The 26,626-nt window shown below is 36.9% G+C and overlaps 3 protein-coding genes across 3 annotated transcripts; 1 reads left to right on the forward strand and 2 right to left on the reverse strand.

Annotated features, from left to right (window-relative positions):
• Positions 1-1,681: 1,681 nt before the first annotated feature.
• On the reverse strand, positions 1,682-7,327 carry LOC148585974 (uncharacterized). Its single transcript, XM_088516843.1, has 5 exons — positions 7,310-7,327; positions 6,529-6,631; positions 5,396-6,444; positions 3,119-3,730; positions 1,682-1,738 (listed from the first exon to the last, which is right to left on the reverse strand). Exons 1-5 carry the CDS (start codon positions 7,325-7,327, stop codon positions 1,682-1,684), a joined length of 1,839 nt encoding a protein of 612 aa, XP_088372969.1.
• Positions 7,328-11,559: 4,232 nt separating this feature from the next.
• On the forward strand, positions 11,560-15,356 carry LOC132182670 (putative serine/threonine-protein kinase PBL7). Its single transcript, XM_059595977.2, has 6 exons — positions 11,560-12,570; positions 12,652-12,909; positions 13,005-13,177; positions 13,285-13,364; positions 13,486-13,633; positions 14,783-15,356. The coding sequence occupies exons 1-6, from the start codon at positions 12,006-12,008 to the stop codon at positions 15,134-15,136; spliced, it is 1,578 nt and encodes a 525-aa protein (XP_059451960.1). The 5' UTR covers positions 11,560-12,005; the 3' UTR covers positions 15,137-15,356.
• Positions 15,357-17,397: 2,041 nt separating this feature from the next.
• On the reverse strand, positions 17,398-24,198 carry LOC132182467 (putative fructokinase-6, chloroplastic). The gene is made up of 7 exons (XM_059595721.2): positions 23,566-24,198; positions 21,442-21,650; positions 20,424-20,636; positions 19,738-19,935; positions 19,493-19,630; positions 18,894-19,010; positions 17,398-17,648 (listed from the first exon to the last, which is right to left on the reverse strand). The coding sequence occupies exons 1-7, from the start codon at positions 23,708-23,710 to the stop codon at positions 17,514-17,516; spliced, it is 1,155 nt and encodes a 384-aa protein (XP_059451704.1). The 5' UTR covers positions 23,711-24,198; the 3' UTR covers positions 17,398-17,513.
• Between the last annotated feature and the right edge of the window lie 2,428 nt (positions 24,199-26,626).

Here is a 26,626-nt window from a genome sequence, read left to right on the forward strand (position 1 = left end):
ATTTTAAAAAATAAAAATAAATAAAATAAAAAATAAAAATTTCTATGTAGCTTACAAATTGAACTTATCTGCTAAGAAAAATAAAAAATGGGGGGCTCTAACATGGGTGTGATCCGCTGTATGGGGGCTCTTTGGATCAATTTCCAAACCAATTATTGAACCATTATCACATGATCATGTGCTCGAGTCAATCAGACTATTTTGATAATTTTTATTTTTTATTTTTAATCTCGGAATTTTAAACAATAGAATAAGCAAATAGATATTAAGTAGCATTCCATTATTCTCGTAGCATGCACATGGTGTGCCTTCGGTATAGTGAAGGGGCACAAGGAATATTGCCAAATTGTTAGTGGGAAAAAGCAAAGTTATCTCATATTTTGAAGTAAAGGATAAAATCTACTGGGATTGCTTGGCATATGCTCTTTCTTTTTAGTGCCAATTCCAACCCCCCTCCCCAACAAGGATGGACAAAAAGACTATTGGGACAAAAAGATAAACACAAGTACAATCGCATATGCTATGAAGAAAATGACTTGAGCTTCTTAGGTCACTTCCAACCCCAATCCGATTGAGATCACGAATAATAGGATACGTGTTCTAATTCTAACGAGTTCAATTTCAGCTTAAGTCTAGTTTTAATCAGTGGAGATTGCGACATGTGTCTCATAATAAGACATAAGAAAATAAACATATTTTATTATTCGTAACGGATTCAATTCCAATTAAAACTGGACTCAAATCCAAGTTCCAAGCCAAATTTAAGAAGCCTGTTCCTATTTATAGTGATTTTGGACTCATCCCAATAGTCCAAATTGATTCAATCTAACGGTCATGGATTATAACAGCTATATATATCCCATTTAATTGCAACCTTAATGAGTATTTTAATACCAACGGCTAGGATCTTTGTGCGCCTCATACTTGTTTAGTGAAGTCATTGTTAGGTAGTAGGTCTGTTATGAAGTATTATCAATTAGATTATTTAGTTCATTAATGTTTTATAGTTGTTTTATTATTTTAATATTGTTGTGTGTGTATGACTCTTATGTTATGTTTATCTCTTTTATCTTGTTATTTGTTATTTGGGTAGGATTAGATTTATCTATTTTAAATAGAAGTCTTATCTCATATGGAACTCTATTTTCTATTGTCTTTAAATACTGCATTATTTATGAATAAGGAAATAAATCAAGTAAATTATTCAAACCCTGTGTTTGTAGGAGTTGAGAGCACTTCGAATTGCTCATAGGAGGTTTAAGATTCCTCGAAAATCTTATAGGAGGTTAAGGATTCTTCGAAAATCCTACCATATCAATATTTCTACTTAGTTCTCATCACGTTATGTAAGCACGTAACAAAGTGGTGTCAGAGCCAACTTTTCGTAACCCACTGCTTCAAGTTATGAAGGATTGTCTATATCAATGTGTTGGTCTAGTGCACGAACTCCAAAGAAAAGTGGAAAAATTTCAAAGAAAAATGGAAGTGCATGAACTCCAAAGAAAAGTGGAAGAATTCCAAAGAAAAATGGACGAGTCGTTTGGCAGATTCGAGAGCACTTTAGCGGAAATAAAAAAATGAACGCCTACATGAGCAGCAACAAACGATGTTGCGGGTGCAAAAGTTGCATGCCCTACACTGCCACTACAACCACGACAACGCCAAAACTCAGCCGTCATGTTCAAAAATCCAACCACACCACCATCATCACATCGAAGTTCCACCACCAAAAATTCATCTGCACAATTCAGTCCACCAGCAAACACAATTTCACCATACCAAACCGGTCTTTAGTGAGACAAACCCCATCAGGTTCTCATTGCACAAATTGATCTTGGTTTTGTGGTTCACCAGAAAAAAGAAAAAGCAGATTGCCTTCTTTGTTTGGTTTAGAAAGAAACGAAAAAAAAAAAAGAAAAAAAAAAAGGTGAGTCCAAGGAGAAGAAAAAAGATTTTCACCGCAAGATTTTTACGACCTTGAGGACAAGGTCGATTCAAAGAGAGATGGAATGTTACGTGTAGTCATTGTTAGGTAGTAGGTCTATTATGAAGTATTATCAATTAGGTTATTTAGTTCATTAATGTTTTATAGTTGTTTTATTATTTTAATATTGTTGTGTGTGTAGGACTCTTATGTTATGTTTATTTCTTTTATCTTGTTATTTGTTATTTGGGTAAGATTAGATTTTTCTATTTGGGTAGGATTAGATTTATCTATTTTAAATGAAAGTCATATCTCATATGGGACTCTATTTTTTATTGTCTTTAAATACTGCATTATTTATGAATAAGGAAATAAATCAAGTAAATTATTCAAACCCTGTGTTTGTAGGAGTTGAGAGCACCTCGAATTGCTCATAGAAGGTTTAGGATTCCTCGAAAATCTTATAGGAGGTTCAGGATTCCTTAAAAATCCTACCATATCAATCTTTCTACTTAGTTCTCATCACGTTACGTAAGCATGTAACATTACTTTGGCCTCACGTACAATATCATCTAGATGGGAGAAAACCCCTTCATGGACGAGCTTGTTCTTTTGAAACCAAATTTTTCGAGCAATTGCCACAAAAAAGTTTAAAATCTTCCTTATTGCACCGCTGGAAAAAATCTTCCACTAGATGGAAAAAATCAGATTCCATGCAACCTTGCTTCTGAAAAATCTTTTTGCTAGCCCCCCACACATTCTTCGCAGAAGGGCATTCCCATAAAATGTGGAAAATGGTTTCAGCTTTTAGATTGCAAACTGGACACCAAGGCTCCTTAATAACCTTACGCTTAACCAGATTCTCTCTTGTAGGGAGAAGATTTTAGCATCCCCTCCACATAAAATTTTTCCATGCATTTGGAACATTCATAGACCAAATTCCATTCCACACCTTGCTCTCTCTCTTACAATCCGAACTTTCAGCCTTTGCTTGATTTTCTACCTCCTTTGCCAGGTGGTACACACTACATACAGTAAATTTTCCCTTGCAGTACCCCTCCATATTTGAACATCCGGCTGATTTGTTAAGTTAATTGGTATAGATTGGATTGCCTTTATCTCTTCTTCATTAAAAATCTGCTTGAGAAGGCTTATATTCCACCATTGTAAGTCTTGCTCTATTAACTTACTTACCCTAGCCTTCTCGTTCAAAACAGTCGTAGAAGATTGGCTCTTGTACGTACCCGGGATTGGTAACCATTTGTCTCTCCAAATTCGAACATTATTCTCATTTCCAATTCGCCACATCAAACCTTCCTTCACAAGATCCCCCGAATTAATTATACTCCGCCAAGCAAATGGCGGCTTATTACCCAAATTCGCCTCAAGTACCGTACAATTCAGGTAATATTTTGCTTTCATAATCCGAGCCACCAAACTGTCTCTGTTCTCCCATAATCTCCAATATTGCTTTGCAAGCAAAGCTTTGTTGAAGCAATGAAGATCTCTAAACCCCATCTCTCCTTGTGCCTTTGGTGTTCCCAGTCTCTTCCAACTAGGGTTGGGCACGGGTCGGTTCAGGGCATTTTTTGCCACCTGACCCGTGCCCATCGGGTTTGGTAAAACCTTACCCGTTACCCGGGTTGAAAGCATTAAAACCGCCGGGTTTCGAGTAGGACGGGGCGGGTTGCTCAGGGCGGGTTGGTCGGGTTTGTCGGGCGGGTTGGTCGGGTTTGTCGGGCGGGTCGGGTATTTATCTTCTTTAGAGTACCAATTGTTTACCATCTTTTTCTTCTTCCTACAACTCTGCAATTTCAGTTTTACATCATTACACAATCCAACTCCATTTTAATATATTCATACAAGAATGTCAAAGAAGAAAGAAATGAAAATGTATTGCATCTAATCAATACAATCACACAATCGTACATACCAAAAACCAAATAGGTGCCTTAGTTTTCCGTCTTCCCAGAGAGAGAGAGAGAGATGAGAGATAAACCTGGGATCGGCTAGGTTAGTGCTTCGGTACTAGAGGGAGCGGCGAGAGAAAGAGAGAGAGGAGTGGCACCGGCGAGAGTGACACTGAGAGAAGAGCTGCAACTGACCTAAATTTCTGAGAGAGGAGACTGAGAGACGGCTAAAGGATTAGAGGAAGAGGCGAAAAGGATATTAGGAATTTAGGGTTTTTTGGTTTTAAGCATATAGGGGCGGGTCGGGTACCCGCCTCTTAAAAAATTCTATACCCGCGGACCGACCCTCACGGGTCTGATTTTTCCCAATTCGTATATGCCAAAAAAAACCTTAAATCCGGCGGGGCGGGTTGGGCGTGTTTTTGCCCACCCCTACTTCCAACTCATCCAATGAATTCGAGATTCATTTGATTGGTGTGCCCACCATAACTTTTGTATCAACGAATCGATTTCCGAACAAAAGGTTTTTGGAAGCAAAAATACGCTCATGCTGTATGTTGAAATGACTTGTATGACCGCTTTAAGAAGAATTTCCTTGCCTGCCTGGGACAAAAATTTGAGCTTCCAATCTTGCAACCTTGACCAAACCCAATCCTTTATACTATGGAAGCGCTAATTCTTGATTTTCCCACTAGAGCCGGCAAACCCAAATACGTATCGTACCGTTGGGACGATGGGATCCCCGCTACTCTCAAGATTTGTTCTTGCATCTCCATGGGTGTATTCCAGCTAAAGAAAATTCCAGTTTTCTCCTTATTCAACCTTTGCCTTGATGCTTGCTCATATGTGTTTAAGATTCTTGATAACCGATCCCAATGATTTAAATTCGCCTTGCAAAATAAAAGGCTATCGTCTGCAAAAAACAAGTGATTGATTCGGGGTCCGTGTTTAGAGGTTGGGACATCCATTAGAACACCCTCATCATCTGTTCTTGTCAGTTGAGAACTCAGGGCTTTGGCACATAGGAGGAATAGGTAGGGGAAATGGGGTCCCCTTGCCGAATCCCTCGTGTAGGCCAAATTTTACCCACATGATTGCCGTTAACCAATATAGCGTAGTTTGCAGTTCGGACACACATCATTATCAGCTTTACCCACTCCCTTACAAACCCCATCTTGTACATAATCGCCTCCAAGAAATTCTATTCCACCATGTCATAGGCTTTACTCATATCTAGCTTAACAGCCATGTATGCCTTCTTTTTGTACATGCGTGCGTGCATTGTGTGGAGGGATTCGTATGCCGCCAAAATGTTGTCCGTAATTAATCTCCCTGGTATGAATGCACTTTGATTCGGAGAAATAATTTATGGCAAAAGAACTTTCAACCTATTTGCAAGCACTTTGGAGATAATTTTGTATAGGACATTACAAAGGCTTATAGGTCTATAATCAGAAACACAAGCAGCAATTGTTTTCTTCAGTATAAGCGATATATAAGTGAAATTCAAATCTGTATTAAGAATACCAGAATTAAAAGTAGTAAAGATCGCTTGGCAAACCTCATCTCCCACAATAGGCCAATTCTCTTGGAAGAATCCAGCTGAATACCCATCCGTTCCTAAGGCCTTCAAGGGGGACATCTGAAAAACAGCTTCCCGAATTTCATCAGTAGTAAATGTCTTAGTGAGCTGCATGTTCATTGCTTGAGTACTTCGGCCTTCTACTCCTTTGAGGCAATGGCTCATATCTCCTGTTGGTTCCGAAGAGAACATCTTGCTAAAATATTTTATCAAGGCTTGTTGGATCTCCTCCTCCTCCTTGTCCCACGAATAGCCCCCTACATCTGTAATCTTGTCTATCATATTTCTCTTTCTTCGTTGATTGACACATGCATGGTAGTACTTTGTGTTCCTATCTCCATTCTTCAGCCACAATTCTTTTGATTTTTGCTGCCACCTTATATTTTCCTGCTCTAACAACATAAGGATGTCCTCTTTAAGAAGACCCACTTGCTGCCCATCATAATTGTCCTCTTCCCCTTTCAACAAAACCAACTGTTCAGTTTTCTTTTTTATCTCCAATTCGGCTGATTTTAGTGTGTTGTTATTCCAGAGGGTCAACTCCTCCTTACAAGTCTTCAATCTTCGGAACAAGAGCTGCCACCTACTCCCTTGATAAGCCTTCACCCGCCATACCTTTCTAATGATGGCTTTGCACTCCTTATGTAAAGCCCAATGAGCCTCATATTTAAAAGGACGTCTAATTCGCCTCCTTCTATTTGCCCCATGCAAACTCCATATGATTGGAGCATGATCAGAACTAAGGTTTGCTTCCACGGACACTGATACCTCTGGAAATTCCGCACACCACGTAGCATTAGCCACAACTCGATCAAGACGTTCTTGCATGAATTCCGCATCTTCCCTTCCATTATTCCATGTAAACTTTGGCCCCTTGGCTCCCAAATCTGCTAGGCCGCAAAATTTTAAAGTATTTCTAAAGGCTTCCATCAATCCCCTTGCGCGTGCTGCCCCACCTTTTTTCTCATCAGCTTTAAGTATTTCATTAAAATCTCCAAAGCATTTCCACGGTTCCGGTGACAAAGAAGCTAGATGTCACAGTAATTCCCATGCCTCATGCCTCTTATGTGCTTTCGGATGGCCGTAGAAGCCTGTCATCTTCCATGGGACACCTCCGTGAACCGGCTTGATAGTGGCATTAATGTGATGCCGGCTGAAATTCTGAATCTCCAGACCCACCTCCTCATTCCAAGTAATGTAAGACCACCACTCCTCCTGACACAGTCCACAACAAACACATTACAAAATTTTGGAATAACATAAATGATGTAGATCTTTCAAATCAATGCACTTAATACTTTGGATATAAAAATATATTTCATAATTATTTGAAATAACCAGAAAAAATAATTTTATTTATTTATTTAATGACTATGTTAGAGATCTTATAGCAGATTGATCAATTGTTATTAATGTTTCTTACTTTATGATTGGTGAAAGAAACAAGAATATTTACAAGGTTTATGTCAGCGGGCAAGGAAACACCGAACCAAATGTTTATATTGGGTGTGATATTTTGTCCCAAAAAACAAAACAATTCCAGCCTTTCAGGTCAATTTATTATTAATTATCTCTTAACAATTATTATGGGTCTTAACAATTACCACCAAATGAATCATACCTGTTATTTCCAAGAACGACAAAGAAAAAAGTAGCCTATTGTTTTTGTTATTTCCAAGAATCGTGGAGTTGTTGGCCTTGAAAGTTGCTGCCTTGGCCAATTCTCCATCCTAATGATAAAAAAATTTAAAATATTTTACATCAAATAATGGTTTAAAGGCCTTTAAGTTAAAACCCCTCAATCAATTTCACGCAAGAACTACCACTTAAAGTCTTAAATGGCTATTTAATAGGATTAGGCAAGGGAACAAACTGCCCCTGACCGAATCTTACCTCACCCCATGGCCCCATGCGATTTGTATTTGAAAAAAAAAAAAACTTGTTTATGTAAAGTCATTCCACGATACTAAAACGTGGGCCCAGAAAGTGCTTTGGATTTGGGAGTTAGGTGGCCTTTCTCTAACTAAATCAAGAAGATAAAAATAAAAAATAAAAAAAATAAAAAGATATATATAATTTTGTTTTTTCCTTTTTTCTCGGGTAAAGTTCATCAACCTCCTTCAAACTACTACTTAATTGACAATGTTTTTCTAAACTTCTATTTATGACAATGTCTTCACAAATTACCAAAAATTGTCAATGTCCCATCTAATGGCGAACATACCCTTAATAAATTATTAAAATACAAAATTAAAAAAAATATATACTAAAGCTAAAAAATTTTAAAAAATTGAGTGGTTTAAAAAAATCATTTTTTTGAAGGAAAAAAATTAATTTTTTTTTTAAAATTTTTTTCTCGAATTTATAGGGGTATTTTTGTCTATTGACAACAAATTAGAGTTATTTTTGTCTTTTTTTATGGCATTGGGAGGGACATTGTTAATTTTTTGGTAGTTTGAGAGGGACATTGTTCTAATTGAAAGTTTGAGGTAAACATTGTCAATTGGGTGGTAATTTGAGAAGGGTATGTGGACTTTTCTCTTTTGATTTTGTTTTGTTTTTTAAATAGCTATGAGACATAAATTTGCGACAAACTGGTTTGTAGTAATTCATACAAACTCATCTAATAAAGTAACATGTGTCCCATAAATATTAAAAAACATGTGAAAAATACATATTATTAAAAAAACACGTGTTTCTCACATGTTAAAGGATACGTGTCACTTTATTAGATGAATTTATATGAATTAATTACAAACCAATTTATAGCAAATTTTTGTCTCTATTTTATGTATAGATGACTTTGTCTTTTGAGACTACCAAAATGAGAATATTTTTAGAAAAAAGTAAATGGACAAGTGTCACGTGCTCGGGCATGTGATGTAATTTTCTTTCACATATAATGCTCATATTTAATTAGGAAACTTACTCGTAACAAAATGATAGTTCGAGAGTACAAGTTGCAATGAATCACGGCTTAGAGGTGCTAAGTCTAAATGTGATAGTAGTTTAGGAGGCAAAGAACGGTTAACCCTAAACAAAATAAATTTCAAAAAAGTTATGATTTTCCAAAAACCTTAAACAAGTGGTCTTAGTATAGCATTCTTGCTATAAACGGAAAAGATTTGCAAAATAAAATTAATGAGCCATGATAATGTTTCCTGAGAACAAAAACAGTACTTATTATGGCATCCTAATTATAATTTCATTGCTGCCCTAAAGACGACCGCTACAAACCAAACGAAATTCCTATAAAAGGAACTTTCGATTTTTAAAATTGAGTTAATGATTAATGAACATCATAATGTTTCCCAAACACAAAAACAGATTCTTATTGCAGCATAAGTACTTAAAAAAAAAAAAAAAATTCTTACTATCATTCTTATAATGATATAGTATAATTCAAGATAATAATAATAATAATAATGATAATGTAAATGCCCAAAGAAAAGAGAAATGCTACGGTTCATTATGATGTTCTTAGGTGGATATTGTTTTCTAAAAACTAGAAAAAACTTACAGCATCGGTCCCTAGAAGAAAGCAGAAAATAATATTCACGTAAGACCAGAATAACATTAAGAAAAACCGTAGCATTTCTCCGAAGAAAATGACTCATCTTTATTGTTTTTTTTTTTTTTTTGGCAAAAGCCTAATGGAATGAACTTCACAGTTGATATATATATATATATATATATATATATATATATATATATATATATTGATTTTGTACATTTAAAAAAAAGGGCTTATTTTATAGAAAGCGAAAGGTTTAAGATCATCATGAAACTTGGTAGGACCGATTACGGTACAGAGTACCGACAGGCACCACACGGGCAAGGTTGCTGTTCATAATTATGCAATTCTCTTACATTTATTTATTAAATTAAAAGTGGCCAACCGTACCATAACTCAGTTCATCACCCAATATTTTGGTCTCCAGCCACATCAGATGCATAAACAAATAAGTTAGGGAACCAAATCCCTTTTGGTTTATTAATAATGGTTGCAATTAACTCAAGCTAGGAAGTAGCTAGCCTAACTTGGCTTGAGCTCAAGCTCCTAACTTATGTTACATATTAATGTCAATTGCAAACTCATGTTGCATCTCATTCATTGGCCATTAAATAATCAAATATATTTGTTAATTTTTTTTTTTTAATCATTAAGATACTGTTATGTGAGCTTGTAAGAGAATTGTAGTAGTTCTCAGGGATAGCTCAATCGGTTGGAGGCTACGTCTCATGAAGCGGATGTCATTAATTCAAATTCATCTTCTCCCTTTCCTTGTGTGAACGCATCAAAAAAAGAAAAAAAAAAAAAGAGAATTATAGTAAAATATATAGTACTTCAAACATTTTCCCCTGTGGAAGCTTTATCTCGATTTGGCATGCTCCACCGATTAGCATATAGATCCTTTATTTGATTTGATAAGGAAAAAATATTAAGTTTAGGTTGGTGGTTACTTCATAAAAAAAAAAAAAAAAAAAGTTCAGAGATTATTTTTGTTATGATAGAGCCTAACTTATTACTTTAAAAAAATAATGAGGCGGCCACACAACAACCCCTAATGGAAAAAAATGGTCGAGCAACCAACCCAACAGGACATAGGTGGATGTGCGGCCACTCTTATTTGATAGACGTGGCTGCATGACCACCCCTCTCCTCTGCTAATGGTGGTCATCTAAACACTTTATTTGCACATGCAGGTTATGTGGCAACTTTCCGCCCATTTTCATGCTATAAAATATATCGAAAAATGTTATAAAAGGTCAATTTAAACATTTCAACCAAAAAAAAAAAATTGCATATGAAGAATGACACTAGTGTGAGTGATTTTTTGTCCATTTTACAAACAAAAGGTGCATATTGCAATGAAATAATAGTTTGAAAGGGTCAAATCTCACAAATTGAAATGTTATTATAAAAAAGATGACAGTTGGAAGGATTAAATATAGGTTTTTTAATTGTAATTAAATAAATTAGAAATAGGGAATATGGGGTCACCTATCTAGCCAAGAACATTCACATATCTTACTCTGATGGTACCACACAGTCATTCTAGAAAGAAAAAGGTATGGGCGATTTGCATCTTACAACTGCATTGAATTATTTGATACGTTTAGCTGGGGACACCAAAATTCCAATTTTAATTTGGTCAAGAAATCTGGGGCTTGTTTGGTAAGGTTTTTTAAAAGGGTGTCTTTTTATTTTGTAGTTGTGATGTGACATAAAAATGAAAGTAGTTCCAAGTGTTAATTTATTTGTTAATGCTTTTATGTTTTCGCTAAGACAATCCTTAAAAATCATTAACAAAAGAGCCCAAAAAATCAAAGGAAATCTACTTCAAAGCTCAGTAGGGCAGGGCTCCATGACAATTCCTAGCTAAGCTGGGCTGTCAAAAGGGTTGTTGAGGGGTTGGAAGGTTTTGGCTACTCTTTTTTTATTTTATTTTTTTCATTTTTGTTGGCTGGTCACCGAACTATAAAGAGTCATCTAAGTATGATTTTTTTTTTTAAAAAAAATATTAATTAACTATCTTTGTTCCAAATAGAATCCTAAAAGACTCACAAAGCCACAAGCTTCCTCTTTTCCTCTTCACATCATCATAACAGATAGGCCCTCTCCTCCTTTACCCAACCCAAAAAACAATAAGAAAAAAAACCCTCTCTCTCTCTCTCTCTCCTTGGCTTGATTTAGGTGATGATTGAGTGGAATCAATTTCATAATCCAATTTGTATACAAATCCCATAAAAGCAAGCTTCTCCTTTTCCCTTACTTCTTACCATCATCTCTTTTTCTGTTGTCAACACACAAGGGCAAAATTTTCTTGTAAATTGGGTTGTTGGAATTCTTCCAACTCAATTTTTAAAAGTGACATAATATATATATTAAATTCAATCTCTAAAATTTAAATGTGTTTCTTAAAAATATGAAAACTGGGTATTTTTATTATTATTTATATTAAAAAGGTATATACAAATTACATGCTATTGAAACAAAAGAAAAGAAAGGTACTTCTCAACCAATCACATTCTATCCTCATCGAAAATATGCACAAATGCTGCACTTGCTTGTGTTTTTACTATTACCCTCGACCCTCGTCTACTTTGTCTCTGAGAACAAGAATCTTGCTCTCTGTACCTCTCGCTCTCTCTTTAACTTTGTCCTTCACATCAAGAGCCTCTTTCTCTCTTTCTCTCTCTGAGCACCAAGTCACGCTCTCCCTCGCCTTAAAATAATTGCATAAACCCATAAACCAACGACAATATTATATGGAGAAATCTGAAATCTGTTTGGGGGGGCCATAAGCCAATAATCCATATACTTTCACCTTCTCCTGCTATAATGTAGCATTTCTCTAATCTAATTCCACGTTTTATATACTAGCCCACACCAAATACCCATCTCTCTCTCTTTCTCTGCTTTTTGTTTTTGCTGTAGAGAAATTCTCTCCCACCCTGCAAGCAAAGCAGCTTTCACTTTCTTTTTTTGTTTTTGTTCTTTTGGGTTCTCTCTCTACTTTTTCTGTCTTTCTCTCTCCTTTTGGTTTCTGGGTTTCTGTGCTCTCTCATTGAGATCTGCTTCAAAATGGGTTTTCTCCGAGGCACTTGCACTAGCTCGAGGGAGCCACCTAATAGCCCAGATGCTCCATACTCTTCCTCTCTACCTGCAAATCGATACTGTCACTATAATGACCTCAAAGTAAAGACCATTTTGAGAAAGATGATTTGGGAACTTGGGTTGGCCTGTGTTATCCCACCTCGTCTCAGGCGAAGCTCTAGCAAGAAGCAGAGCCAAGCTGACCAACATAACGACATTAACAACAAGAATTTGGAACACAACAAGGCATGGTTGCTGGCAGAGTCTGGTGGGTGTGGCGCAGAGTTGACTAGTGCTGACCCACAATCGGTTCACTCATCTTTCAGGTTCAGTTTTTGCTCTCAGGTTGAGCTCGAGTCTCTGAACATGAATCCTTCGACTGCTGCTACAGTGTTGATGGTGAATTTGGATAGTGGAATGACCGAGTCTCGAGCAACAGCGCTTAAGTGGCGCAGAATTGAGTCATTAGAGAGGAGCATATCCCCAGTGGCCAATACTCTGATCAGATTCAGCTATGGTGAAATTCTTTCTGCTACCCGCAATTTCTCCAAAGGTACTTTAGTGGGTTTCTTTTGGTTGAATCAAATTTGGTTTCTTTCTATTGAATTGTAACTGATTTTGTTGTAATGTTTAGGCAGAGTTTTGGGAAGAGGGGCTCTGAGCTGTGTTTTTAGGGGGAGAGTTGGGCTTTTGAGGAGGGCCGTGGCGATTAAACGGTTGGACAAGGAAGACAAGGAGTCTGCAAAGGCATTCTGTAGAGAATTGATGATTGCTAGCTCTCTTCACAACCCAAATGTTGTTCCTCTTGTGGGTTTTTGTATTGATCCAGAGGAGGGCCTTTTCTTGGTGTACAAGTATGTATCTGGTGGAAGCTTAGAGCGCCATTTGCATGGTATGTTCTTTTGGTCTTTCATTGGGAATTTGATTTTGATGTGATCGGTGATCATGTGATGAAGTTGAAGTTATTTTTGATATACACGTTTGCAGGGAAGAAGAAGGGTGTAAAAGGAGGTTCTTCACTTCCATGGTCTGTGAGGTATAAGGTTGCCATAGGGATTGCAGAGGCGGTAGCATATCTACATAATGGAACTGAGAGATGTGTTGTTCATAGAGACATCAAGCCTTCTAACATTCTCCTTTCTTCAAAGAAGACACCGAAGGTAGAGGTGTATTTTCTGTTGAATTTCATTTCGGTTTCACGCTCAACTTGGTCTGTTGTATATACAAGTCGTCCTGATGGATTAGTATGTGTTGACTGTGTTCACAGTTATGCGATTTTGGATTAGCCACATGGACTTCTGCACCTTCAGTTCCCTTCCTTTGCAAAACTGTCAAAGGAACATTTGGGTATGATCTCTAAGGAACTTATTAAGTGATAAAGCATAAGAAAGGAAATATTTTCTGTTGATTGTTACATAAAAGACTTGCTTTTTTCTTCCGTTAACTGAATTTGAAACGATATGCACAGTTATTTGGCTCCCGAGTATTTCCAGCACGGGAAAGTATCGGATAAAACCGATGTATATGCTTTTGGGGTGGTCTTACTGGAACTCATAACTGGCCGGAAACCAATAGAAGCAAGAAGGCCGCCGGGAGAAGAGAACTTGGTGCTATGGGTAGGTTAAAAGTACCGCTTCTTTAAAAGTTGCCTTAATTTCCTTTACTTTGGGTTGTATTAGTTGAGCTCATTTGCTTCCCATGTTGGAAAAATGAAGTTTTCCTAAGAGCTAATTTTTGACAATTGACCAAACATAAATCCATTAAATCAGGTGAACCAAGAATTTTTGAGCGATGGTGTCAAAACAGTACTAGAAAATCCTATTCATTGATCGGTTTTCTGTACTGATAGTTTCAACAGTTTTTTCTTCTAATTTGTGTGTGTCTATAAGGGAGTAGATATATATGGGTGGACACCATATATGACCTTGGTATATAAATTGTATATAAGTATTCTCATGTGTATAAGATTGTTTTTGCCTTCAAAGCAGAAAACGTTAACCTTTTAAGTCCACAGAGAAATGAATAAAGTTTCATCTTGGATTGAATTGAGTTCATGACATTTGTTATGTATTATAGAATCCAACAAATCCCCTTGTTTAGGTTTTAGTTTTCAGCGATGGTTCATTTAATAAGAAATTTGTAAGGCTTCTCTTAGACGAGTGGTTTTATAATTCGGTAGCCCAAAATTTGTTTGAACTGCACTTGAATAGATTCTTACATAGTTTTTAATTGGTATAACCCAAAATTACGTAATTTAGCTTATGGAGCCTCAAACCACTTAGCTTCTCCATGAATAATTCCATACAGATTCCTCTTAGACTAGGCATCATATTGAACATATCACTGTAAACTACACAGCTTTCATTCCTCACAGAACTTATAACATAAGACAAACAATGTAGTTTTCTCATTTAGGAGTTTCCCATGTACTAAATTTTTTATTGGGAAACTATACTAGAACCCTTTACCAGTTTTGCATCTTTCAGTTTTTTGTTCATAACCTGCAATTCTCAAAAATGGTGGAGAGTACCTTCCTTCATTTCTTTACGGGATTCTGCTTTCAACGATATAGGCTGGCTATATTTGCATTGGTGATGTTAAAATTAAGCATGAATGTCAATATTTAATCTGACACAACTGAAACATTCGTTGTACTATTCTTTTTTTGGTAGGATGGGCATTCAAATGCTTAGTAATATGTCTCTGCTTGATATAGTTTGTGAAAGGCGAAATTTTGTAATGATGAACTTGACATTCTTTTACAGGCAAAACCCCTCTTGCAGAAAGGGAAAGGAGCCATTGAAGAGCTGCTTGATCCACAGCTCAAATGCACCTTGAGAAATTCAAATCAAATAGCACGGATGATTGAAGCTGCAGCTCCCTGCATAACCAATGAAGAATCTCGGAGGCCAAGCATTGAAGAGATTATTGCAATATTGAGAGGTGAAGAATCACCTGTTTTCTCTAAAAGGAAGAAGCCTGGTTTTCTTGGAAATGGATGCGTCATTGATTGTTACCCCCAATTACAGCAAACAAATAGTGAGATGAGGAGTCACTTAGAATTGGCAATGCTAGGAGTTTCTGAGTTTGAGGATGACGATCACTTTTTCTGTCGATGAGGCATTATACTTTGAACTTAATTTCTGGAATTTTCCCATTATTTTTAACGTTTGCTTGCCTGAAGAGAGTGCTAGAAATTAGAATTGGAAGAGTGTTGAATTTGTAAGTAGGAAAGGAGTCTAATGAACGATTGGTGTGTACATATCTTCCATTTTACCTGTCCCTGTTCTCAGAGGGAAGAAGTGTAATAGATCGTTTCAAGTTCAGATTTCCCATGAACCTCATTTTACAGTAAACTTGTATAATTCTTACTACTTGGAAAACCCACACATGTTATACCTTTAAACAAAATGAAATGAAGCCGTCATCATCGGAGCCAAGCGTTTTCAACGCATCTCCAAACTCTGCCGCAGAGATTTTGCCATTGCCATCAGTGTCAATGTTTTATTCCTTTAGAATTTATTTAAACACAACAATACTTTCTAAACACCTCAAATAGCTAGGGAGGTTATTTGAGCCAGTGGTCCTATGATATGATTACTCAATGGTCAAATGCATGCGTAGATCTGTGCCACCATTTCTTCCCGAAGAGCATACTCACTCATGGTTGCAGTACTCCTTAGTGCAAGCCATACCGACGATGACTCTGGAACATACCTACCAAGAGGGCAACTGTGCAGTTATTGCTTGGCAAAAGCAGAGGCTAAGGGCTCTCCAGTATCTACTGTCTACTTTTTGTTTAATTTATGCATTAGATAAATGAAAAGGCTAAGATGCCTCTATCCACGGACAAGTCCTTAGGAATGTATTCCTATATTTCAGTTCTGTTTTCCACCCAAAACGACCTCATCTTACCAAGCTGAATTCCTGGAATTTCTCAGGTTGAACGCAGTAAGTGATTACCTCAAAGGTCATTAAACAACTTGCAAAACTAAGTTCATCAAGTCGGCAATTATGGGTTGAAGAGGCTTCTAGGGCAAGTTCAATCTGAGTTGGACCGGCTCCTAGCTGGGTTAGCTTCGAAGCCCAAACGTAGGAGGAAAAGGGTTGGTATTTTGGGCCTTGCTTTTACTGCCTTTTGTCGAGATACCGGGTCAGTCCATGAAGCAGGTTCGGGTCACAATTTGGAGCCTGGTTCTGTTCCGGATCTAGGTATCTGTTCGGATCCGGGTTTGGATCTGGTTTCATATATGGGCATTGGTTCGAAATCAGCTTGGGTTGACGTTTTGGAGCCCGTTTCTGTGATGAGTAAGCTTTCAAGTTCGGGTCCGGACTTTGGCACTGGTCTCCGCTTGGTCCTAGTCTTGACCACCGCGCTGGAACACCTCTCTGTCTCTCCGGTGGGTTCTAGGTCTGCAACGCCGGTGTCTTCTCTGGCGTTCCCTTCATTTTCTGAGGTTCTTCCTGGGTCTGCATCGCTGCAAAGGGTCAGAAAGCGGGGGCAGCTTGCTTCGGCAAGGTTTTTTGGGAACGAAAACTGCTTCTTCTGCTCGGTCCAACGAGGAGTTGCCGGTGGATTCTGGATCGTCGGTGATGGTGATTCCTGGGTTGGCGGTGGTTCCTAATATTGAGTTGCCGGTGGTCTCTGTGGGTTCTGAAGGTGATGCGGTCGAAGTTAAGTTGTATAATAGTACAACGGGGCCGTGCTCCTCTGACACCATTCCTGTGGATTACGGTCTGACCAAATCCCAAATATGGCAGATTGAGTGGATGAAGGAAAAGGTTGAGGACAGTGAAGAGTTGAAGGACGAAGATCGTTTGGTGCTCTTGCAGAACATGGAAGAGGATTTTCGTTGGGAAAATAAGGTAGCACGCGAGGAGGGGCTGTTGGAGGGTGATGAGGAGGAGGAGGAGGAGGATCGAAAGGTAGCGTGGTTAAATGAGGTGAAAGAGGATCTTAGTATAACGATCGCGTGGCCAGGGACTAAGGGCAAGACTATTACGATGTAGTGCCTGGGCAGGTTTTAAGGGTTGTTTTTTGGGTGATTTTGGGGAGCTCTTCTGAGCATAGGGGTGGTCCTGGGTTGTAGGTGCCAGGGTTGTTTTTTGGGTTTATGTTGGGTTTTTGGGACTTTTTGTGGGTTTACACTTGTGTACAGGCGCTTGCACTTTTTGATATATACAATAATTACCTATAAAAAAATTAAAAAAAAAAAAAAAAAATGTAAACAGCAAGATGAATGTGTGTTCGGACACCACAAAAGTACAGACCATATTGCTGGCATTTCTCAGCGCAAATGTTCATAAAATGATCTTATACAAGGGCAAGATGAATCTGCTGGATTGAAATAATTTCAGATGTTAGGAATACGAACTGGGATGTGTTTAAATTATTTCTTCCAAAATTTTGTTTATTCAGCACTATCACCATCATGTTTGAACAAGTAGACAGGAAACAACAATGTACTTGCGTAAAAACAAAATTGGAATGTAAATCTATGTTACAGACTGAAAGATGGCATTCAGCACAGCATCTCTAGTTGGCAAAGCCGGAATTGCACCTCTCTCCGTCACAGTCAATGCACCACAAGCATTAGCAAACTTGAGAGCCTCTCTCAGTAAATCCTCTTTCTACAATTTAAAACCAGATACATCACCAACTTTTTAAGGTGGCAGAGACAATATATTGTTGTGAAAGAAGAGAACCTAAATATGTAAATTAAACAAGACTACTGGCCAAAGTGACAAATTAGGGAATCAAATATTATATATATGTATACAAATAATGCGAGAATTTTATTGTAATGCAGGAGTTTTTCATGATATAAGGTATATGGTGAATATTATGCAACCATGGAATAGTTGGGCTTGTTATTTAACGGAAATGATTGGGTGCGTATTGAATTTTCAGAGGATTTTTTGCAGCTGAGCAATGCTGTGTGAGATGATTTTGAGCCTAATGCTGCTTTATTGGAATTGATAGTATATCAGATCCAGCAGCTGATTTCCTGCAAAATCAGAGGGCAGTTGGATACCCAGGCATGCTTTCAAATAAGGGTAGCCATCTAAAAAGGAACATTTTTGCAGAGGCTACCATTTCCTAGGCTAGCGTGTAGAAAACCTACACAATGTCTGTTTTCTTTCAATTTCACCATTGGGATCTGGATGGGTGGACAATAACAGTGGTATCAATAAACAGAGCCTGGTCTGGCAGAACACCATTGGTTGAACTGCTGAAAATCTTAGGTGGCTATGATCTAAGTGGCTGCTTTTGTTGCTGTTTTGTGCACCGTATTTGGCGGGAATACGGTGAACTCACTGAATTGTGTAAACTAGAGACTGCACATTAAGCAAGGAGACACCTTGTTTTTGTATCTTTTAAAGGTGTAATATGATGTGAAACTGACAATGATTTATTATAAACTTCGGTTATCATCTTTGGGTCAGAATGTATGTAAATGGACCATACTTTTGCTGAAGCACTTTATCATGTTAAAATGATAACATAACTCTTTTTAAAACTTATTTAGTTATGCTCTGCATATGCCTTTGGAAACAAATTTATATCAAAAATTGCTTATGAGATCATTAGAATAAAGGGACCAGTCACAACTTGAGACTAAACCTACTAGAATCTTGGGTTGTGACACCAACAACCGCCTTTCCCACGTAGGCCATGTTCTTCTTCAATTATGGTTGTGTGATGCATTATGATGACATACCCAAAACTCATTATACTCATATGATAACAAAGGCAGCGGAAAGGATTATTCAATAAATATAAATAAACCAGTTTGTAACTAAAAAGATATAGGGCATAATGAAGTATCGACTTTAAAGAAGCATTATTAGCTATCTGTATCTGAAAAGCAGTACCTGAAGCAAGGAGAGATCAACAGCTAGTTGTGATAATATTCCAGCAACAAAAGCATCCCCAGCACCAGTGGTGTCCACAGCATCCACCTTCAAGCCCTTGACTCTCCCGCCGAAATCCTGCAAAAATATAAAACACCATGTAATTGTAAGACTTCCGCCCAACAATACAGAGAACTTCAAACATGTAATTTGCATGTTAGAAGACTAATATATTGATTCATGGCACTTGTATTTTTTTCTTTGAGGAATGAATTAAACTGGATCCTTTAACCGATTAGAACCAGGCCCTTCTTCATCAATGCCTTATTGGTCTAGAACAATAAGGCATTATCTATTCATCTCTGGAAATAAGTATCTTGCTCAGAAAAGGAATTTATTTTTATTTTTTCATTTTACCATATCCTCCAATATGATGATTTAATGAATTCTTTCTCTTTGATTAATACTTCAATGAACATTGACACTTCTAAGAGAGGAAAAGGTGAAGCAGTAACAAGTAGATTAATAATATTTACTAGATTCGTGTACATGCAGAGAGAGAGAGGTCCATGAGTTGGAAAAAATAAAAAAATAAAAAAGATCATATTTGGGGAGCTTACCTTGGTGTAGTACCTGCAACCATCTGGGCCGTCAGTGACAAGGAGTAATTTAAGATTTGGATGAAATAATTGTCGAACAACAGCGTCGTCATATGGATCCTCCCCTTTTGTTAGAAAGGAAATCTCTTCTTCGCTTATCTGGATTCATGGAAATAATAAGAGATTTTAATTTTTGCATTGCCTTGTACCTACATTTTCTAGAAAAGGGACAAGAAAAATTAATGTGAGCCCCTAAGGGTGACAACCTTGATAATATCTGCAGTTTCCCATATGCTAAAAATTCCTTCTCTAGCACTTTCGGCAGAAGGCCACAATGGAAGCCTCAGGTTGGGATCATAAGATAGTACCACGCCAGCATCCTTTGCAGCTTTTGCTGCAGCAATGTGGGTTGATTTGCATGGTTCAGTGATGAGGCTAATAGAACCATAATGGAAGATTTTTGCCTGCCACAGGATAGGGATACAAAAAAAAAAGATGCATCAATAATATTTCTCGAAACTCAATGAGTCACATAAAATTCAATTTGCAAACTCTGGGGAGAGAATGAGGATAACAAGGACATAAATATGAAAATGAGTGTCAATTTTGAGCATAGAAAAGATGTCCCTGATATAGTGATCTCAAATTGAAATAAACGTTGATCCTGGTGCTAGTTACCAAAAGGGTGTCTGAAAATATACATGTTGGTGGAACTGACATAATAAAAGTTTTAAAATTGGAGGCTCCTTGTCGGATGTTATCACTTATGGGTAATTGAACTAAGTTAGTTTAAGTATAACCAATAGGATGCTTGAATCAAATAACTTACTATATTAAATACCTGTTCCATAACTGTTTCCTTTATAAGATATAAATTATGTTATTTCTCTCTATTATTAAATTTATGGTTTTACCTGATATTAATTTTGATATAATAGCAACTCTCACTCACCTTCCTAATTAAGTCGAAATCAAGTTCAGCCTCTTGAAGCAACATATCAGCACTAGGGTTACGGTAAAACATGAACTCACGCTCCCCATCGCTCCTTAGAGTAACAAATGCTAAAGCAGTTCGTGCACCAGGATCAAAACGCATCCCTTCATTGTTCACATTATTCTCCTTTAATATATCAGCAAGCATGTAGCCAAATTCATCTTCACCAACCTGTTCGCATTGAGAATAGAATTAAATATATGAGAGAATATAGATAATAAGTAGATTCTTTCTTCGAATAATCGTTCTTGAAAGTACATAAGAGACAGATCTTGACATATCATTCCAACGTATAATTATATAATTCCAAATTTGTGAATTTTTGAAATATGGATTGAAGACACAAAAACTGACTAGATTGAAGGTGATAACAAATCTCACCATGGAATTTCAGGGTATATGGGTATTGCCGGTCCAGTTTCCCACCATGTCACTTGACTGAGGAGAAAGATATTTCATGATCGCCAAATTGGGCAGTTCCCTAGTGTTTTGTTAAATTTGATTTAACTCATTAACCCATGGCCAGTTTCCAAAAATCTCGCTCTAATGAGGGGCAAGACACTCGGGGGCTACATTATTGTGGTTAATTAGAAGCATCTGTTCGTTCCAGGTCAAACCGTTACACAACCCAAAAACAAAACTCACGTGCGCTTGAAATTTGGTCTCTAGATCTCTCACAAGTACAATACTACTGAGTCATTAGAATGCAGACCGAGATATTCAGAAACAGTCACAGGCCAGTAATTATTTTAGGAAGGGTAAACAACTCCAGCCTCAGACAGAGGACTTCCTCTAAACTACCACATTTAGACACAGAAACACACAAAGACTGATAAAAGGGATCGGGGTAGGGGTAAATCAACCTAAAGTAAAAGTGGCTTCGTTAAAACTCAAACATTATTTATTATTGCTGCTCTCTCATGCCTTACAAACCATGAAAATGAAGAAGATTTGGACACATTATTAAGAACTATACCTTCCCTATAAAAGCTGATGAGCCACCAAGACGAGCTATGCCAACAGCAACATTGGCAGGTGCACCTCCTGGAGCTTTTTTAAATGCAGGTGCTTCAGCCAATGAAATCCCGTTAACAGTAGGGACAAAATCAATCAGCATTTCCCCAAAACAAACAACTAGGGGGGATTCCTTTGTTTCAGGTACTCCATCACCAGAAAATGCTTTTCCTAAAATACATGAAAATTGATAACAAAAACTTTTAGCTGTATTTAAAGAAAAATAAAAGTAACTAGGTCATTAAAACAGTCTGGTAATAACAATTGTGATTTGAAGTTGGCAGGTAGCTTAGTTGTGGAAAGTCTTTGGTTGTCATATCAGATCCCTAAGGTGAAATCCTGCCTTCACCAAGGATGGGGCAGGGCTAATTCCTTCTATGTAAATTATAGCTCTACGTGCCCTGTCCAGTGGAGTAAGAAAAGAGACTTCTGATTCTAATCATACCTAAAGTTCACTCATTGAGTACATATACTTCAAATTTAATAGCATATGGGCAGCCTGTCCTAGTTGCAGCTCCCCAAATAAAAGATGCAAATTTAAACAATGAAATGTGTGGTATATACAACTCACAACTTAGAATGAAAATTGTTTACCAAATGTAAAATTAATTACTCCTATCAAAAAATTACATCTGAGTTGGATATTAAATGTCTGATGTTATCCTAAAAGCTCTCATAACTATTGCGTGAATTAATACTAATATTATAAGGGCATGTTTGTAATTTTGAATCACTTATACAAACTACCTAAGGCCTAAGGAAACGCAGTACGAGAGAAAGGGCATTTCTCCTTTTCTTTCTTCTTGTATTTCCTACAGGAAATCCTTAACAACTTGGTATTACATCACAACTAAATAAGAAACAGGTGCAGAGAAAAGACGCAAGAACAGTTGAAGAGACAGCATCTACCACCAGCAGTATGCATCAGTACACGGTTGAAACCTTATGAGGACCCCAAAATTATATTTGTCCAACTCATTGAACTTTTCTAAAATATTGAAAATATTTTTCAGCATTTCTTTTGGTAACTTCACAAGTTTTTATTTTGAATATATATATATTATAGCTGCACCACCCCTCCATTTTACCCTATGAAAGGGTGATCGGCCCACCCCAACCACTCCCATGGGTAGGTGACCAGCCCCCATGAGCCATTGAGAGTGGTTTCGACCACTCCATACTCAGCACAAAAGCCCTTGGGGTGGCACAGCTGACGTAGAAGAGAGGGTTAGGGTTGTGTGGGTAACATGATATATACCATGTGGACTGTAACTTCAGTTTGTAAGGGGGTGTAGTAAAATCTGTAGTACCCCAAGCATTTTCAAGGGGATGTAGTAAAATCTGTAGTACCCCAAGCATTTTCCTATGTATTGAGTTGGGTAACGGCCACCACCCTGCAGACCATTAGGCTCACAATGACTTACAAAAAAAAATCACCTTATCTTCTCTCCTGAAACTCATCTTGTTCTCTGTTTCAGAATGATCTAATGCAAATTTTCTTTCTTTTGCCAATAAGCAGAATTGTATGCTTCAGAGACATCCTCATAAAATTGTAAACTTTCAAAGTTTTCACCCTTTAAAAATTTCTATCTAACATTATTCATCTATAGTTCAAGTATATGCTTCTCTGTTTCCTTTTTCCAATACATAATTGCACTAAATTTATGCTTTACATTTTAATTGTCAGATACTCTCCAAGCCACATGTCGATCTGCTTTCACTTAAGAATTAAGATCATCGCATTTAAGAATTCAATGAATTTGACCGCCCCTCAGTTAAACAAACAGATCCCGAACTCATCTCCGAAAATAAAGGGGGCAATGAGAACCATCACTAAGTTAAAATTTCCAGCCCCTATATCTTCTCCTATGTCAATTTTTTTTTTTTTTTTTTTTCCCTATATTAAAGTATTGTCCTTCACTCTCACATTGTAGTTCTTATACAGGCAATAATATCAAGAGCGCCCATGAATTCATAGACCCAAAAAAACTTTTTTTAAAAAAAATAAAAATAGTGAACCAAAGTACCCCATCAGCTCTATAGAAAGAATAAATGTAAAATGACAAAAACTGAACAGGAACCGTACCTTGCAAGCTCAACCGAGCAACCGAAGGAAGTGGCTGGCAAGAAAAACCTGCCGGTCGGCCAGTCCGTTGAGTGTAAAATCTCGCTGAATTACGATGGCCCAAGGCCACACTGCTGAAGCAGAAAGCACTTGAATGAAGAGCCATCAGGCAAACACAGCAGCTAGCGTATCAATCTCGATCTCTCAAAAGCAAAGAAACAAAAAAAAAATTGCTTGAACCAAAAAAGAAGAAGCACTTAATCGTGATGATAACTGCTTTAGTCAGTGTGTCACTATTATTGAGCTCGGGCAAGGCGTTAAAATTGATGGGTCGGCGAGGAAGATTCGAATAAAGGGTATGTGGGAAGCGGATTTAGCATTGGATTGGCCGCGAAATTGAAGAAAGAAAGGTGAGGAGCAGTCAGCAAGCAATGTTCGATAACTGTTTGCGCGTGTGCCTAAGAGAGAGAGAGAGTAGCGGAGAAAGCGAGGAGGAGGGGGAGGAGCAGTTTTTACAGGAATTGTCTCAACTTTGTAAACGCCTTTTGGAACAGAACGATGTTAGCCCTTCCTTTCTTCAGTTGCCATGTGGACTTGAGACTTGAGATGCTCCTCAAACTCAACAGGAGGAGCCGTGATTCAGAGCACGCGCGTGCCTCTGAACGCCAGAAGAAATTTTTTTTTAATATTTTAATAAAAAAAATAAAAAATAATTTTTGCCGGTATGCTCGTGCTATTTATCTTCACCCCAACAGGAGAATCGATACCTCATACCGGAGTAATGATAGAGAGAACACGGGCGTGATGCACGCCTATGTTTTTTCATAATTTTTTTTAATTATAATATTAAATTATTTTAATATTAAAAAACACGAGCATGCATCACGCCGGTGTTCTCTCTATCATCCCTCATACCGTAGGGTAGCCTTTGCCCTTTGGGCATCTCACAGGCCATAGCCACCAACACACAATACACAACTACCTCTTTCTTCTTTCTTTTTTTTTTTTTTAATTATTATTATTCTTTTCTTTTTCTTTTTCTTTTTAATTATTATTATTATTATTATTATTATTTTAATGAATACTTCGTTTATTAATTTATTTTTCTACATTTCTTATCCAATGTTAGCAAGGTCAAGTTTTGGAGTTGGAATCAATTCAAGAATCTCTTGACATAACATATTTTAATATGGCCCTTAAACTGTTAGTAGAACATATACCAAATCTTTTATACATTGTTTTAAACAAAAGTCCGAGTGTAGAATATAAAACTTCCTTAATAATATATGCAAAAGCATATTTTTGCAGAGCCGAACTAGACGACAAGTCATTTGCAAGATAAGAAAATGATTGTCGGAGTGGTGCCGGCTGAGGGCCGGTGGAGAGTCTTTAAATGCTTAATTCAGTATAGCTTTTCTTATAGTGAAAATATATTTTTTTTAAAAAAAAAATTAGACTCTTATCTTCTTTTAGAATTGTGACACTCTTTTATATTAAATTTATTGTTTAATTGCTACTCGATGGGGTTGTGATTGTTAAATTAGCATCATCTTCGGTTCATTTAGTTGTATTTGAGGGACATTTTTGTATTTTTTAAGACAAAAATGTCCCTAAAAATACAAGGAATGGAATGCTCTTGTTTCTAGATTGTTGAGACTTCTAGGTTTTTTAGCATTTATAATAAGTAGGCCTTTTATATTAATTGCACTCAAGGCTCTCTTAGTCTTAGGTTTTTCTCTTTTTTTTGACATGTCAACATAATAAGGGGGAGATTCGAACTAGTGTCCTCCGCTTTATTAAACGTTATCCCAACTGATTGAGTTACCTCTTAAAGACAAGTCTTGAGTTTATTTATGATACTCATTACCATGGCCAACTTGTTTGACGGGTTGGGCAATGAGATTTTTATTTTATTTTTTTGTTTACAACCAGGGTCATTCTTTTGAGATAAATAAAAATTTTCAAGTGTTGTTTTTTTGTTGCTTTCCATTATTCGAGTGATTCCACTTGTCCTTTTCAAGTAAAACTCCTGTAATCATTGGAGATAAACTCCTACTCAATTTTTTTTTTTTTTATTAATCAAAGCGAGAGAGGGGAAAGAGGGTAAAACTCCTACTCAATCAAGTGCATCGTAGTGCTACCCAACATTAACTCTTAACACCTATAATTACTGCAATATTAACTCTAAAGTAAATAAATAAATAACTACTTGTAGATGTCTACACCTATAATTACTGCAATATTAACTCTAAAGTAAATAAATAAATAACTACTTGTAGATGTCTTATGGAAATGCAAAGGTGCACTCCTTATTTACTATTACCTTTCATCGAATATCTAATATCGGAGCAGATTTGCTCCGAGTAACATTTGAAAAAGTGATATTTGTGGGGTTTGCAAATAAAAATTTATTTAGGGTATATTTGAGAAATATAGCTTTTAAGTTAAAAAATATTTTTCACACAAGCTTTATTTTTAAACTTTTGCCAAAAGTGCTTTCAATTTTTTTTATTAAACATATATGTTTTTCTTAAAACAGACTTTTTGAATGTTAAACACACTTTTAAACTCATCAAAGTAGATCCTAAACTAAAAAGCAAAAAAGCCAATAGTACTTTCAATTTTTTTTATCAAACCGATACTTTATTTTTAAAACGAACTTTTTGAGTGTAAAACGTATTTTTAAACTTATCACAGCACATCCAAACATAACCTTAGCAAACTAAAAAGCAAAAAAACTGAAAAGTGTGTTGAGAGCTGATTTTTGGGACACAATAAGGAGGCCCACACTCAATTCATGATCCAGAAAGGGCCCAATACAATAAAAGGTACCCGTAGCTCGTGTCAATTGCCAAGGGGAGTGTTATCAGGGGCGGACCTACTAGTATCATTGGGGGACGAATGTCCTCCAAAGTTTTTGAAATATTTTCTAAAGTAGGCATATTTTATATATTTATCCCAAAATTTACAAATTTGTCCTCCCAAATTAAAAAAGTTGTCCCTCCAAAATAATTGTTTACTCACCAAACTTTCTCGATTAGGGGCGAATGTCCAATCTTCAGCAAAGGCTTTCTCAATTAGG

This window comes from Corylus avellana, chromosome 5 (genome assembly GCF_965113065.1).
Source record: "Corylus avellana chromosome 5, dhCorAvel1.hap1.2, whole genome shotgun sequence".
Taxonomy (NCBI): domain Eukaryota; kingdom Viridiplantae; phylum Streptophyta; class Magnoliopsida; order Fagales; family Betulaceae; genus Corylus; species Corylus avellana.